General features: G+C 38.7%; 1 protein-coding gene across 8 annotated transcripts in view; it reads left to right on the top strand.

Moving 5' to 3' along the window:
- The window catches only part of TULP4 (TUB like protein 4), a 139,938-nt gene that overhangs the window by 101,724 nt on the left and 20,719 nt on the right, over positions 1-17,495 (top strand). For all 8 annotated transcript variants that reach the window (XR_008205792.1, XM_052679279.1, XM_052679328.1 and 5 more), the window contains 5 exons: positions 162-296; positions 4,166-4,332; positions 13,874-14,098; positions 15,733-15,967; positions 16,452-16,596. Coding sequence is in view for 7 of the 8 variants with exons in the window: in XM_052679279.1 (XP_052535239.1) it covers positions 162-296; positions 4,166-4,332; positions 13,874-14,098; positions 15,733-15,967; positions 16,452-16,596 (907 nt within the window). In the remaining variant the exon portion in view is untranslated. The remainder of the gene's footprint in view (positions 1-161; positions 297-4,165; positions 4,333-13,873; positions 14,099-15,732; positions 15,968-16,451; positions 16,597-17,495) is intronic.

Genomic DNA, 17,495 nt, shown 5'->3' with positions numbered 1-17,495 from the left:
TGTGCTTTGCTTTTGCTTACAGACATTGCAGAAATAAGCAGGTAGTTCAAGATTCTGAACCACTACTGATGAGAATAAGCCTAAGTACAGTCCCTCTCAGCCTCGATGTAATTATTTCTGGTTGCTTACTTTTCGCTCACTCCAGAACCTTGTGCTTGCAGATGGACCAGCTACATATCCAGTCCCAGTGCAGAACACCAAGCCGCTACTGACCGTCAGCTTCACGTCGGGAGACATCAGTTTAATGAACAATTATGATGACTTGTCTCCTACTATCATCCGCTCAGGGTTGAAAGGTAAAAAGGAAAATTTTTCACCCCGTTCACCCCGTTCTATGCTCTGTTTTACTTGTACTTTGAGTTATGTATCTGTAGGTTACCTTTTTGTGTCTGTCTTCTAACCCAGCTCTTATGCAGCCAGAGCTCAGCCGCTTGTATTGCCGTTATCAGCACTGACACCTGCTGGTGGAAAAGAAATGCTTGTTTTGTGTTTTTTTTTAAATGTTTAAATTTTTTAGACCATGTTTTTATGGCAGCTTTGCAGAGCAAACTGATCTGTTTGCCATTTTTCAGCTGCATGTGCTAATAAGTTTGTTTGTTTGTTTGTGTGAAATGGCCCTCTCACATTAACATTGTGTTCATCTTTAATTCACAATGTCTCTTCCCATGCTTTTAGCAATCAGATAAGAATCAGAATGCTCTTTCCCATGTCTTCCAAATTTTGGAAACTTGCTAGGATTGTTATTTACCAACAGGCAAGTTATTCTGAGAAGGAAAATTTCACTGATTATTACTGTACATCTTGCTAAATTATATGCTTCAATGTTTGTAAGATCAGTATTCCATGTAAAATGTTTATTTACATTGAAATCTTTACTGATCTTACTTACCAAAAAGTCCTTTATTTTTCCAGCGGTGTCAGTGCTGGCAATTTATGGTATTTTGCCTGCGGACAAGTTTTAATTCACTAAGACACATAAGCACACGGTTAAAAATAGGCTCCTTTCTTTTTTTTTTTTTAGCTCTACAGGTAAATCAGTTTTATATTAGATGCAAAACAAGAGAAAATTTATCTGTTGGAGCAAATCCTTAGCTGTTCTGTAACAGTATGATATCATTGGTGAAAGGTTATCCTAACAGCACCGCAGTAGTTTTGGGGTGTTCAGATATGCAGAGGAATATAACATCACACTGGAGAATTCTATCCCATTCCAGTAGGGGATAGCTTCTGTCTATCCCAAACCAAGAAGTATGTGGTCTGGCAAAAAGTAGCTTCCTGAGGCAATCCTATGATCCAGAAAACTTCTTTTGCCAAAAAAGCTACTTTACATCTGGGAAACTGAAACCAATATAGAGAAGCTCTTGTAATAGACAGCAGGTTGTGTGCCCAGCATCACTATGAAATTATATTAGATCAGATAAGTAGTTTTCAGTTGTCATCTAGTCTGTGCTTCTTGCTAGAACCAGGAGAAACAAACCCATCTTGTTCTTTGTTTAGTGCTGTGGGGTTCCATCTTGATGAGGATGTTTGTCCTGTTTCTCTTTCCCCATTGATTTTAACTAATGGAAAAAGATTCCTTAATTACATCACCTTCTTCTAGCAAGTTACAGTAAAATATATCTATGGATTGTAAACTGGACTTTGTCATTGACATCAGTAGAAGAATGTGCAACATCTTGCTGGATTGGCAACATGTGAGAATGAAAGAAAGGTGCTTGGGATATCTCTGTCTTGTTTTGAAGCTAACAGTTTCATTATGGAAAATACTTTACATTTAGTTGTTATATGGGTATACACATTTTCTGTACCTTCTTATTAAAAATGTTGACAAGCAACTGTCATTTTGTTGGTTGTTATCATGTGCGACAATATGCAACTCCACCCAGCACAGTCTCCATACTCAGAAGCCACTTTGAACATGGCTAAGACTGAATGATTTCCAGTATTGTAAGTCAATTCATGTCTGAAATCTGTAAGTACTGCATTGTGGTTTCTGTAGCAGATGCATTGTCTTTATGGGCTGCAGTAGGCTACTAAATAATTTTTTAAAGCAGACAACTATAAAACTCTTTCATGCAATACCAAAATATTTTTGCTGTTCTACTGGCTTGCATAGTTGTAATTTTACTGGAAAGATTCACATTAAATTGATGCAGAAAAACTTCTGCTGTTAGATGAGAGTTTTGTTAATGGAAGTTCTTCTGTTCATGCAGCTTAAACACTCTGGGAAGTTTTGTTAGGTCTAGTGGAGCTCTTGAACCGTTCAGCTGTGTGTTTTCTTTTTCATGCTTTTTAATTCAGTGGTTCTCAGTGCGCTGATCCTTACAGAACCATTGAACTACATCTGCTAAATATACTGGTTAGCTGCAACTGCTACCTGCAGACCTGTTGCAGACCTGTTAGAGCGCTCTCTGTTAAAGGCTTGTAAACATGCCTGCCATGAGAGATGACTGTGATCCACTAATTCACTTGCAGACCGTGAATCCTCCATCTGATTTCTGATCTCTGAGCTTGCACTGAGACACATTTCTCAACTGAGCTGTTTTATGTCAAGTTTCAGTAGTCTTTGAAGACTCCATTGGTGGTGTGTCATACTGTGAAGCCATACTGTTCCCAGGGGATGCTGTGAATGACATCCAGCTCTTCGCTGCCTTCGCAACAGCTTTGCTCTAGGAGTTTTGACTGAGAGAGAAAACTGCTGAACATAATAGTTACTCCTCTTCCTCTAGGTGTAGGGATCAACTCAGGTTTTGCTTGGAGACATTTATCTGAAGGAGATTGTTACTTCACTTTGGTAGTTGTTTAGTTAATCCAGTTAACGCAAATGGAGTTGATCTGCCTGCCTCATTGATTTCTGAAACACCCATCATCAGACTCTCTGAAAAAGATTAATTAAATCCCATTGTAGATTACTTAGAGAGCTGAGGACCAACAGGAAAAAAAAAGAAGCATGCAGTGCCTAGCTGTGAAAAAAATATCTTGAGAAACACATGCCTTCCCTTGGTATATGAGAAGCATAATTCCCATGAGGAATACCAGAAAGTTGAAAAAATACAAAACCATTTTAAATTGCACATAAAAGTCCCTGAAAATGACAAGTTGACAACTTGAAACAATTTTGAGATCCTTCTTGCCAACTCTCATTTCTCTCCTGCTTCTTCATTTGAAGACAGCTTCTCGCCCACAAATATCTTCAAAAGGTTCTTGGCAGATTGAGCATCCCAGAGCACAAAAGTTTTGTCTTTCCCATCACTTTGTCTCAGCACAAAATAGCTGCCTTTCACCTCCGGTTTAAGAGTAAAAAGATTTAAAGACTAGCTCAATATTCCTTGTACATGCAAATTTGCATCTGAAGCACAAGCAGGAGCGCAAAATACTGTTTTGGTGTGACAAAGAGCTGGAAGATATAACAATTTGAAATTAGCATCCCCAAATTAAACTGTGGATGTTCCTCATTGTGAGGTGCCTGTAGAAGTAACTGATATGTATATTCATATCCACGTATATGAGAGACTAAGCAATCCCTGTGTGCTTCTGGCAAATTCCTGCTAGGTTGAGGATTAAATTTTCAAAAGTCAAGTCGAAAGAAAATGTGTGACATGGAGGCCATATGTATTTATGGAGAAAAATACAAAAGTCTTTCATTCTTGATGTTACAGATTTTGAGTTATACGAAAAGTTACATTTACAGCCAGTGAGAATGTGAGGCACTGCTAAACATGCTGGTTTTTTGCACTGTAGGCTTCTCCAGACGAACAGTCTTTGCTACTCAGTGAGTTTATTTATCTGGGCATTAAAGTGATTCCACTTATTTACCACAAAGCTATGCTCATCTTCCTCACTAGTTTTAATATCACTGCTAAATTCCTATGGTTACATACCTGGGAACAACCACTAACTTACATTCTACACTTACCACGGGAATAGATTGATTAGTGAGTTGTTACACATTTTGTTGCAGGTCACAAAATGAAAAGGAAGCGGCATTCTCAAAAGTGCATTTACAACGCATTAGCTGCTATTTTGATGAAAAGATTTAGGGTTTTAAATACTTACATAACCTGCAAGAGTATAATTCAGATTCTCAAATCACTTGGGTGCATCTGGAAAATGATTCCTGTTGTTTCTAATAAGAGGTTATTGCCAACTATCTTTGCAATTTCAGATGTGGTGGTACAGTGGTGCACACAAGGAGACCTACTTGCAGTAGCAGGGATGGAGAAGCAGTGTCAACTAGTTGAACTTGGCAATGGTTCTCTGTTGAAAAGTGCGCTTGTCAAGTTCTACAACGTGCGTGGGGAACATATCTACACTCTGGAGACACCTGTGCAGGTAGGAGAGAGATTGTTTCAATCAGTTGTTAATGATTTTCTGGCATACTTTTCATACATTGTTTTTTTGGTTTAGACTTGTAATATGAAGAGGATTGTAAAATATCCTACTGCATTCCAAAAAACAATACTATAAAAATGCTCCATAGTTGTTATTTGTATCACAGTAAACATCCAAGAATATATCTGATTCTAAGGCCCACTGTGCTTAGGTCTTGTGCAAATATAAAATGAGAAATGTTCTTTTTCTTAAAACCATTGGGCCACAAGTGGACAAGACAGAAAAGGGAAATTCTGTTATTTCTCAGATAAGTGAGTGAGGGCAAAAAAAACAGGTAACTTGCTTGATGTTGTAGCACAGCCAAGAACTGGTGTAATATGGTCCAAGTCCAGTATCAAGATTATACACTCTTGTTACTGCTATAATTTTCTAATGTATGATCAGTTGGTCTGGTGCAATATTTTGCTTGTTATGACATCAGACAGACAAGGAAGAATCAGGATGTCTTATTTCAGTTTCCACTTTCTGTACAGACTTCCACTGTAACTTTGGTCATGTTGCTTGACTATCAAAAGGACATGGACTACATGCTGCTCAGGAGCACAACTGTTTTTAACTCTTCATTGTTCTTCCAGAACACAGCTGAAAGTCACTCTACAGTTTATCTCATTTTCTGTAGAATAGGGATGGCTCCATTTTCGTTTCTGACAGTTACTAGAAAAACTTAAATAATTTATAACAACTTTGAAATCAAAAAGTGGCAAAAAATGTTGTTTACATATAATCAATGATGATATCATGTATTACTGTTTCTTTTTCAGTACCCTGAGCTGAAATGGATACAAAAGGATGATATAGTAAATTGACTGCTTTTGTGTTTACTTATGTTTATTTAGCATTAACCTGTGCTTACTAGCTTTAGCACTCTAATTTAGATAGAATTCTTTAGTTTTGTAACACATAAAATGATGTTTTCTAAAACCATCCTAAATAATGCTGATTTAGATATTTAAAGGACTTATACGTACACAGTTTTATTATCTTAAACATAGTTTATGGGTGCAAAATAGTGCACCCATATTCATAGTGGATCACTTCTGGAGAAAACATTATACCAGTGATACTTACTCCCAGACCAGGTTAAAAAGTTTATTCTGTTAGTCAGCTCCAGAATACAGTATGTCTGTGTTACCTGTGGAACCAGTACAACACTTGGGTGTCAAGCGGTGAAATCAAGTTGTTTGAGCAGTAGAATGGATTGGGACAGATTGCCTTGAGATGTATGCCTGTGCAGCCTTGCTGCTGTCTCCCCACTTTGTTCCCAACAACCACAAATTCTCTGTTACCTCCATGCTTTCGTTTCCTCTAGTTCTTCTTACATCCCTTCAACTTCCTTTTATACATTCGTCTCTTCTCCTTCCTTCTCTGCTTAATCACTAGGGGGAAAATGAGCATGTATTGTGGCTGATGAGTGTTAGTTATTTTGCCTTTTAAATAATAGGATCATAGGATCAGAAAGGTTGGAAAAGATCTCTAAGATCATCTAGACCAACTGTCCACCTGGCATCAATAAACCATGTCCCTAAGTATTACACGCACCTCCGTGCACGGTGATTCCACCACTTCCCTGAGCAGCCTTTGCCAAGGCATTGCCACTCTTTTGGAGAAGTATTTCCTTGGTCTTGTACTTCATCCCATTGGCCTCAGGCCATTGATCCAGTCTCTCCAGATCCCTCTGTATGACTTCCTACTCTTAGGCAGATCAACACTTCCCCCCAATTTGGTGTTGTCTGCAAACTTACTGAAGGTGCATTCAATCCCCTCATCCAGATCAACACCATTCATTGTGCTGTTCCCCATGGATGCTCATTGAAGAAATGGACAGGTCATACAGAGTGGATTACTGCTAAGTTCATACCACAGTACTTTTCATAGTGAAAATGTTTAACCCCAACCCCTCTGTTCTTTCCAGTTGCTAACTTTCACTAAAGTTGCAGTTTTTTATTATCATGGATATCTTCCCCTCTTTATTGGCCAACAGCTTCAGAGCAAGGATAGAAGTGAAAGAGAGGTGGAAAACCACTCATTAACACAACAATCATGCTTATTTCCTTGAGAAACTGTGCTAAAAATATTCCAACTGATATATTTATGCTAATTAAAAACTTGTGTGCATAATCTTGCCTAGAAGTAGAGCCACTCCTTTCCTGTCATTTGTCAGTGTTTATTTTCTTTATTTATTGCACTTAAGTTCGTATTTAACTCAGCTGCAGGAGGAAGTGAAGGAGATATTTCAGAAAGACACCTGTATCTGCTCATGTGGACTTTACTGTTGTGTGTAATTGATTGCTGGTATAACAGTGCTACCAGCTAAGTACCAGGTACACTAGAGCATTGCAAAGTATTTGGTTTACTAGCAAAACCAGATAAAAAATGCTGTTGCAAAAATATCACTGGTAACTTGTTATTCCATGCATCTGCTCCAAGGATATATATGCAGATATGCTACTCAGTCAGGTCCCGGTAATTTGTCTGATTACAGATTCATAAGAGCAAATTCATTGATTTTATGTAAAATGACAATCAGCCTTGTAATGGTATTTCATAAAATTCATCACTGGTTACTGAACGTAAATGGAAGAAAAGAATCTGCACATCTCAAACTCTTCTGGTACTAAAACTGTTTATTCCAAAGCAAGCAGAAGTTTGACTGGAAAAGTGTATTTATTCTAAATGAGCATTTTTTCCAAATTTAAGGGTCATAGGAAGTAAAACAACGATGAACATTGGAAGTAGTGGATTGCTGGTGTCAAACTGAGTTTCTTTGTTGCCCTCTGTCCCAACTCTTTGATAAAGCAGATGTCTGAAATTGTTATCAGTAAAATGTACTCAACTGTCTTTGTTTGTGCTGTATATCTTGGAAGAGTACTAAGGAAACAAGAAATTATAAATTGTTCATAGTAAAACTCAGTCTAAAACTGATGTAGGATTTAAATGTAACTTGGCTGGTACATTACCTAACACAAAGGCACTTCAACTCTATTGTAAAATAAATTTGGGTACTGCAGTTTGCTGATCCTGATGATGGTTGTTGTCATGGTTCCCTTCAAGGAGTTTTGTATGCCACCTTCTCCTCCAGCCTTAATATGTTTTTGCCGTCCTCCATATCATTTGATTAACTCTCCTAAGCACCTTCAGTGTAGGATTTTATGGTTCATAAACCTAGTTTGCTGACTGTAAAACCCTAGGTAGGGAAATCACGCTTGTTTAGAAGTATCTAAATGAACACTGTAGCTTTGTATGAAAAATAATATTCATAAACAGAATGATAGAGCTCTCTGTGCTGGGACTTCAGCCTGACATTCTGCAATATATTTGCAATATATATTTGCAATATATGTTTGCAGAATGTAGTGCAAAGAAAAAATGTCAAGTCCCTTTGGAAAGTTACACTAGACTTTAATGTTACTGGAAGCAGTTATATCAAAACTGAGTTCATATTCCAGAGAATAGTGATTATTGATTTGATACAAACACATTATCAATTTCTGTTAATCTTAGTAATTACTGTTTTCGCTCTCATGTACACAAATATTAACCTGATGAACTAAAACTGTGCCCAGTTCTTCTAGCTGGCAGTTTATTCATGGCCTTGCTTTCGCAGCACTTAAAACACTGATTAAAACTGCAGGCTGCCTTGCTGGTTATAATTTTTTAATCAGAAGAATGTTAATTTCTTATGTTTTTTATTAAAACCTCATAACTTTCTCCTGGCATGAAGCAAGTATGGGACTAACAGTAAGAGGCCAAGGCTGTTTTGCAGTCTTGCTAAAATCAGTTATGGGAAATGCTGCATCTGAGTTCTGTCACTTCTGAATTTCTCATCTGAGAAGCAGACAGGGTTTTTTATTATATCAGCTAACAATACCTGCTGTCAGAAAGCTTACTTCTGAGTGGATAAAGCTGCTTTCTGTCTTCTGTCTTTGGACTTTAAACACGAGTATCTCCTGCAGTCCCACTTAAAAAATGTCTGTCTACCAACTTCACCAGACTTGTGAAGTTATCCCGTTTGTTGGTTCAGATTTGTTATTTCTATTTTGGTTCCTTTGATTTTATAATTTTCTTTCTCATATATCCAGGGGAACAAGAGCATGCAAAACCCTGGTACTGATCTCATCTCAAATTTATAATCCTAAAGAAGGTTAGATTATAATTTTATCTCGTTATGTAATTGCTCTATGAACAGATTACGCAAAGATTGCAATGAAGAAGATGAGAGCAGGTTGAGCCCAGCATGTCTCCTATTGAGCTGCTGTATGCATGGGCAACAAAGTCAGATGCAGTAGAAGTGTAGTCACATTTTTGTTTGTGCAATACTTTTAGACCGTAACTCAAAGCAATATACCAAAGTCTACATCTTTATGGGAGAGGTTTCCAGCTGTCTTTGAGAAGACCTGCTTGCTCTAACCATACTGCTATCAGTAGAAGCCCTTGTGACGTTTCACAGGCTGCTTCTTTGCTGGAAACTTCTGGGCACCTGAACAGTTAGATGGAAGACTGTGTGCTTCTGCAGAAATCTGGTAATTGTGTAGAATTCATTTTACTAAGGCCTGAGAAAAGAGGCACAATTTTAGGTTAAATTCAGATCAAAAGGACTGTGAGAGGAAGAGGCTGTCTGTTATGTTCCCCAACTGAACTTTGCTTACTTTGTCTCCATTAATTTCACATACCGTGTTCAGGTTTACTGCTTCTGAATTAACATTGCCGTTTGTTTTCAATCACCTGAAATGAGTCTCGTTTAGTTGACATTGGATGGCACCAAAATTTTGCAGAATTTAATTTGTTACAGAAAGATAAACAAGAGCAGCGGCTCAGAACTAGCTGGCCTAACGTTCTTTGGGATTTCAATAAGGACCTTAATGTTTTACAAATAGGCCATGAGATCATCTCTGACTGCTGCACAAATGGATTGTGATCAGGACTGCAAAATGGGTTCTGTCTAGCCATATTTGGCTGAGAAAAGCCTCATTCTGTGAAGATGGATTCTCACATTTGTACTGAAATCTAAACAAAAACAAAAACAAAACACTGTAAAAGCAGAGGATATAAGAAACATTTGCAAATCAAATAAGAGTTTGCTGCGTGAAAAAATCATTTAAGTAATACAGTTTTTGGTGAGGTCATGGAACTTACTGCTTTTATCATCATCAGTTCTCTTAGTTAGTATTATTCCCATTGTAAACATAGGAACAAAAGAATGAAGAAGTTGCACTGTTTCCGGTAGTTATCCTTGAACTCTAGAGCAGTACAGAGATGTGTGCACAAAATTCCTGAGAGCCAAATGGGCACTTAGCCATTCTACCTTCTGATTTCTCTGAAATAAAAGCAGAGGGAAAGACAAAATGTGTATCTCCACAATAGCACTTTACATTGAGAGAAAGCAGGCAGGGTAGGCTGGAGTTTCTACTGTGTACGTACCATTGGTACCATACGTACCATTGACTGGATACAGTTCTGCATTTTGGTTTCTTCTCCTGAGAAAATCCCCTTTTCCTGGATCTTCTGCCTTGAAATATCTGCCTTTGGTCATCTCATTACCAGTGGGACTTCCAGTAGTCAAGGGTCCTAAGGTCCCCTGACCTTAGAACTTCTGAACTCAAGAGATGCAACAAGGAGCACCTTGCATGGTGTTCTCCTTGACTGAACTTTATACGAGTGATGAGAAGTTTTTATATTGTGTTTTCTCCTGTAAGAGAGACTTTCAAATCCACTCTGAAAAGAATGATAATAGAACTTGTTGACTGGTTTTGAGATGTGTTTTCAGACAATATTTCTCCTGATAAAACATTACGTTTTTTGTTCTTCATTATTTCTAATATACAAAGCTGAATTCCTTTGACGTTTGTTCTGTTGTTCTTTTGTTGTTTTTTTTTTCATGTTTGCATCTAAATCAGGAACTCACTCAGGTCTTTATACTTTGTGCTAAGATCTTTCAACACCTGACTTAACTGCAAAGGGAGATTAGAAATTATCATTAGAAGTTATATGTCCAGCTGCATTTCCTTGTTCCTAGAAGAAATGAACACGTGTGCAGCCGTGGAAAATAGAATTCCACTTTCTTGGAGTCTGCAGTATCTGTATCGACACCTTTTCCTTCCTTGTTTACTAAAATAATGGAAATAAGCAGGTGCTTTATAAGGAACAATACTTTTGCATTGAACACTGCAGATCAATCTCTTTTCCTCAAGTGTTTGAAGGCAGTGCTGTGGCCAGCTAATGATTGTCTTGCAGTGATAATTGATTCATGTCTCTGTCCTTCAAGGGAAGGAGTGGGAAACCTCGTTATTGAGAAATATTATTGGAGCAGTACATTTAAAGGTCAGGTCCTATCTGACATTTGGGTGATCTTCTTATTTCCCCAGGCATTTAGTCATGCTCTAATTTTTCATGAACCTCATCTGAAATCCTAGACCTTCCCCGTAAATGAAGTGTTGCTGGATATTACACTTGAGGGATACTGGGAGTCTGAGCATTCTATAGAAAATGGAGGCAAAGCATGCCTGGTGAATCAGTAAGCAAATGCAAACCAATATTGTGGAAGTGCCCTTTGCCAAGACTGAGAATGTTAAGAGTAAAACATGAGGTGTATGGGAGGCTAAATATACAAAGAAAGAGTACAAATGTAATGATGCAAGCAGTTCATCCCTTGTAGGTATTATGTGTATGTGTGCATTTGAATGTAGACCCGCTTGTACGTATTGTTTACATAAACATATGCTAAAAATGCCTAACCAAAGGGATCAAGCCTAGAAAAGTTAGGAAATGGCTGCGTTATGGTTGTCTGCTGGGAAACAGATGAGATCATGCCATGAAGCAGTCCCTTTTGGAATCTGGCTTTTTGCTCATTCTTAGCTCCACAGCGCTTTGTTGCCAAAGGACCCACCCAACATTTCAAAGCTACTGAAAAAGCTCTTCTTCGGGAATGCATTTATGATTACAGAGATTCTTGCACTGGTGCTGTCTGCTCCTCTCTGTGCTCTAATCTGAGGGCAGAAATAGTTTCATTTGACTCAAATAACTGGTTGAGCAGAGGCTTGTCTGGGTGTGATGTATTGAATTATGATAGCTGGGATAGTAGACTTCATGATCTGTTCTGCTGTGAAACTCTGCAAAAAATAAACATTTTTGTGCAAAGTCATACATTTGTTTATTCCCTCACCTTGTTTATAGATAAGCTTTAATTGATCCAACACAACCAGACAGACGTTGTTTGGATCCCACAGCTGTTAGGTAGATAGTTCTGCCCATGCTGAAATGCAATTCTTGGGGAAATCAGGGTCACTTCTCCTAGTACCTTCCTCAGACTGTCGTACTTCAGATGTGGCAGATGCTTAACTTTTGTCAGTGTCTTTTCAGTCACGTTTTACAAGCAGCTACTGATGAATTGTCTCATTGCTGTTAAACAGTATGAGGGCTGAACTTACCCTCAAATAATGAAAATTGCCATTAATAGATATTATTAGATAATATTTTATGTGATCATTCATCAAATCAAAGACTGGACTGTCCCACAGTTTATGGTTATGACAAGCTATGTGATAAGTATCAGTGGTACACAAACAACTTCTCAGTTCTTTTGAAGCTCTCTACAGAATGCCTTTAGCAATTACTGTTAAAATCACAATATTCACATATTGTTGCTTTCATTTACATATCAGTCAGCCTGAAGGTTTGTGCATTCAGAGAAGTGTTTGTGGTGTTGCCTCTCGAGGTCTTCTGCTTTTAAAACCAATAATTTCATTGAAATTTAAATCTAGGGTAAAATTACATAGCAGGAAAGGTCTTTTCTCTGAAAAAAAAAAATCTGCCACCAGCCTTTTATCTTGATGATAGGCACTGATATCGTGCTGTGCAACTGCATTTTGCTTTATATCATTCACTGAGAAACATATTCCCCTAGTTTCTCATCTTCAAGCTTTTTGAATTGGTAAATAAAGGGAAAACTTTTTGCTCCCAAACTAGATTAGTATCTTCTGGGCTAATCTAACCCATTTATGTGGGTACCGTATTACCAGAGAGGAGCAGATAAAGATTAGTACTGAGTGTGCCCTGACTTTTTTCTTCTGTGTAGTTAATTCTTGTTCAATGCATTATGATATTCCAAAGAGACCCTGACCTTAAGGGAAATACAGTTCATAATTTAGTTAAGAATATGTTCACTGAAATTTTTAAGTGCTAAGGATTGTGAAAAAAAGGAAGCCCTTCACAGGAAGGAGTGAGCCTTTTTCAATTCACTGATTACAGCCTTCTGTACAGTGTGCCTTATGGATTGGGGATGTCTTCCTTGTCCTAAGCTAATTTTTGGTACAGAGATAACAGCTATGGGATGAAGATTCGTTAGAGTGTGTGTATATGTGCAAACAAAGATGTTTGTAGCACATCAAGCGAGAGATGGCAGCTGACTGCAGCTTACCCTCACAAAGGGCCAAAATAACAGTGATACTGCTATGTCAAGACACAACAGTGCTTTGCATAAAAAAAGATGGATTTTGGCCCAAAAGTTTAGAAAGCAAGCACAAGGAGCTGTCTGGGAAAGAACTCATAGATGTTTGTGGGACAGTTTTACCCATGAGGATTGTCTTGCATCCTGGAGAACAAGTTTACTCCTACCTTAACAGGCATAGTTCCTAAGAGCTGGTATTTATAAAAGCATCCATTCCATTCAGTTTTTAGTTAGGCAGTTACTTACAAGTGCAATGAGATCCTTTTTTAATTTGTTCTAAATCTCTACACGGCTTGCTGTTATCATGTGAACTCAATATTCATGCAGCATGGAATAATGTGCAAAGGAGGGTTTGAGTGATTTTTTGTTATGCTGCTCTGAATTCTGCCATTTAGGGCCAGTCACCTCTGACTCTCTTGGCTGTCTACTGCCATGAGCTTGGATGTATCTGAGTATAGATAAACAGGAGACAAAAAGGCCATGGTGATCTCTTACAGCTCATTTCCTCGGGTAGTAGTTCAAAAAAGACATAATGCAACAAAAGAAGGAGTGTAAGACAAGAAAGCCAAGTGAATCTTGTCCACTAGTTTAGTAGCTGTCTTTGGACATGTAGTCTGGATTTTGGTTGTAAAATGGGATCCATTAACAGTGGATGAAGGTTGATTATATGACTGAAAAAATAACGTGGATGGTGCCTCAAAAGATCCTGCTCTTTAGCAGTGTATGACTTTTAAGTCATATGTCCTTATAGCGCCTCATTTTTTTCATCTCGTTGATGAATTTGGAAGACAGTTCCTTATGTGAAGAGCTTGAAGTTTTGCGAGTAAAAAGAACTGCATGTGTATCAACTGTAGGTAATCAATAATTTCAGGTGTCCACATTTTTCTCCCTTTTTATGGGCAATAGCACGCTTTTCTAAGTTTCTAGAAGATTTAGTGTAGCTTAATTGGTGCTGTATTCAGATGATCACTCGCTGTGCAATTGTTTGGGTGAAGGTGTATGGTCTTCTCAAGTTGTGCCCTTTTCCTCCCCGTGCAGCGTCCCATCATCTCCATCTGCTGGGGTCACAGGGATTCACGCCTGATGATGGCTTCTGGGCCTGCACTATATGTTGTCAGAGTAGAGCACAGGGTCTCCAGCCTGCAACTTCTGTGCCAGCAGACCATCGCTAGCTGTCTGCGGGATGACAAGGATATCAGCAAACTCACCCTTCCCCCTCGGCTCTGTTCATACCTCACCACTGCCTTCATACCAACAATCAAGGTAAAAGGAAAGCAGCATGTGTGCGCATGGAAGAGAAAGGGGTTGCTTGATTTTCTTCTCCCTGCTGCTCCTAAGTGACAATGGGTAAAATCCTGACCCTACATAAGTATGATAAAAAAGCATGATTAAGGGTCACTCCTGTTCAAGGACAGCAAAGTCGGTGATTAGTATGGTGCCTACTGAAATGTGAAAAGAAAGCTTACACACACTGATCTGTACTATTGTGCCTGGATGGCTTTTCCAAGGGCATTCCAAGGTACAATATGCTGTTAGCTCAGGAAGACTGCAGAAGTAATTGTGTCATAGCTTTAGGAGACGTTCACAGTGGTAAAACTGTTACATCTCTCCTTGTTGCATGACTCCTTATATTGCCAGGAAAGGTATACTTAAGATCCATGTCTACCCAAATATCTCTGCTGACCGTGAGTTCTTCTAACCTTACTACTCCAACAGTGCTATGAAAAAATAAAGCAGATATTATATCTTTTCTTGTACTACTAGCAGAGCTGCTTGCAGAGCCATCTGCTCAATCTTATTTTTTCATACTTTTGCTCTCAGGTACATCTTAGGATTTCTGAACTCTATCACAGCCTGTAAACTAGAGCATTAGCTAGTACATGTTCTACATCCAGATATGTGTTCTCGTGTTATGTATTTTTTGTGCATGCTTAACAGCATTTTCTCAAACAAGTTTTGAGCCATCATTGTAACATATGACTCTAGAATAACTAATTTGAAATCTGTCAAGTTGGCCCAGCTTAAATAAGAGCAAATTATGCTTGTAATGTAATGGTTCAATACAGTTCCATTTGCGTACTCCTAATCAGGGCAATTTGTGTGACTGTGAAACATTTCACTTACCAGAGAAGAATAAATGCCTTGCTGTAACCATGGCTTCTTGATCTCCAGAGATACAGAGCATTCAGTAGACCGGTGGTAAAGAAACACACGTTAGTGTTATTGGTGTTATACAGGCTATATTGTCGTAGACAAAAGCAGTCTAACTGCTTTTGGACTGTGCTCTTTGTGGATTAATGCAGCCTGCTGGCAAGCAGGGCAAAATAACCCACCTTGAGTTTCAGACTCATATTTCTCTACACAGCATGCAAATAGACCCTCGTCAGAGATGAGTCGTGTATTGGGAAGTGAGTGGGATTGATAGAAGAGTACAAGCTCTTTCCAGAGCTGACAACATAGTAGCATAGTGTTATAGAATGCACCAGTACTAATGAGGAATGGGAACGTGAATGGCCAAGTTCACTTTTGGGGACAGCAAGAGAGAAGATAGAAGTCTGAAGCTTTGACTTGACTGTGTTACCCAAGTTAAAATTTGTTATCAAGTTTGTGATTGATGGAGCTGGAATTTGAATACAGATTTGTTATCTACAAGTCCAGCCTTCCTCTTTGATATGATTACTCTTAGTTTCTCAGTTTTAAGCTGTTTTAAGCCTAACTGAGCAATAAACAGCCCCACTGTTTTTTGTGTTGCTCATGTATAACCCACAGAGTAAAGTGATCTGCCAAGTTAGAGTTGGATTCAAGTTCAGTTAGTCGTGTCAAGATTAAATCATCCCCCCCAAGAAAAAACAATAACCTATGGGAAACTTTCTCTTTCCTTCCTTCGTTTCATTAAGCCTCCTATCCCAGACCCAAACAATATGAGAGATTTTGTCAGCTATCCAACAGCTGGCAATGAACGTCTTCATTGCACGATGAAGCGGACAGAAGATGACCCAGAAGTTGGTGGTCCGTGTTATACTCTGTACTTGGAATATCTTGGGGGATTGGTGCCCATCCTGAAAGGACGTCGTATCAGCAAGTTGAGGCCAGAGTTTGTCATTATGGATCCTAAAACAGATGGAAAAGCAGGTAAAAGTGAACTGTAGCACTACATAAAAATGATTTTAAAAGACTTCAGGTATTAAGAGTTCAACAGTTAAAGAAAATTTTTATAAGAAATATGGAAGCTGGTATCCGTTTTTTTCCTTCTTTTTCTGCTGGGGAAGAGTTTTTAGCGTGATCTAGGCTCAAGCCTCTCAAATTATATCATACATATCAAAGAGAACTTGTTATATTTTGAGTAGAAGAGAATAGATTGGTAATTAGCAGAAAATATTTTTCAGTCTCAATTTTGAAGTCACTTGAATGTGATTCAGCCCTCTGAATCATGTACACTTGAGTTTAGACCACTGGAAACTTGGGCTAGGCACGGTGAAGAACAGTTAATTATGTCTTTATACTTTTATCTCATCTACCGCCCATGGATCAGATTTATGCTTCTGATGACTGGTAGTTGTAATTGATATCAGTTTTCTGAAGCAGCACTTACATTTTTTGGGGCCTGTTTTGATAGACGAAATCTATGGAAACAGCTTGATTTCCACTGTGATTGACAGCTGCAACTGCTCTGACTCCAGCGATATCGAACTGAGTGATGACTGGGCAGCAAAGAAATCTCCCAAAATCAGTCGAGCTAGCAAATCACCCAAACTTCCCAGGTAATCATTTCTTGACTATTGCCTCATCTTTTTCCCCAGGTTTTCTTTCTGCCTCCCTCCCTCCCTTTCTTCCATTCTAACAGTTTCTTGACACTTCATAAAATTTAAAGCAAACTCCTTTGGGCAGATAGGAGCCTTCTGGAGCACTGAGGTCCTCTGCCATGTACAGTTCCAGACTGATCTCAGATATTGTTGTTGAGGTGGACTTTGAGGAAAGTGCTGGGGCAAAAGGTAATGGGAAGCAATAAGGCACCCTTCTTCCCCAGCATCCTCAATTTTCACAAGTAGGCTCAAAGAAAAACCTTATGAACTCTCCCACTTCTGCTCTGCTGTACATGAACTCTTGCCACCATGGAATGTATTTCATCCTTCAGACAGTCCATGTTTTAAGTCTTCTGTGCTTAAAATCCCTGATCTAGTTAAAGGCTGTACTTCCTCAGGGGTATTTTCAAGTTCAGAAATCCATGCGATTGATCCAGTTATAGGGAGCACATCTGTTGCTGTGGCGACCTTGCAAGGAAGAATTAGCAAATATCCTCCCGATCACTGAGTTGACAAGGCTTTGTAATGGAACACAGAACGAGTTTCTAAGTTGTTAATGTGTCTGATTGCTCTCCTGCCAGCTCTTCGTTACGTTTATTATGTGCACAGACAGAACCCTCCACCTGCGCAGAGCCTCATGGGTGTCTGTGATGGTTCTCATAGGCACTGATGTCTGCATGCCAGCTTCATGTTACAGGTTTGATGCCTTTCAGTTGCAGACAATGCCTTTCCAAAGACTTTATAGTATGAGGCTGTCCTAGCAGAAAGCAAAGGAAATGTATCTATTTATATGTGAATGTAATGTGTGAAAGTTTTTATTTCAATAGTACTGGACAAAAGAGCCATGAATACCTGAA

Source organism: Tympanuchus pallidicinctus, unplaced genomic scaffold (genome assembly GCF_026119805.1).
Source record: "Tympanuchus pallidicinctus isolate F22 unplaced genomic scaffold, pur_lepc_1.0 scaffold1, whole genome shotgun sequence".
Lineage (NCBI taxonomy): Eukaryota > Metazoa > Chordata > Aves > Galliformes > Phasianidae > Tympanuchus > Tympanuchus pallidicinctus.
This window is presented reverse-complemented; position numbering and strand designations above follow the sequence as displayed.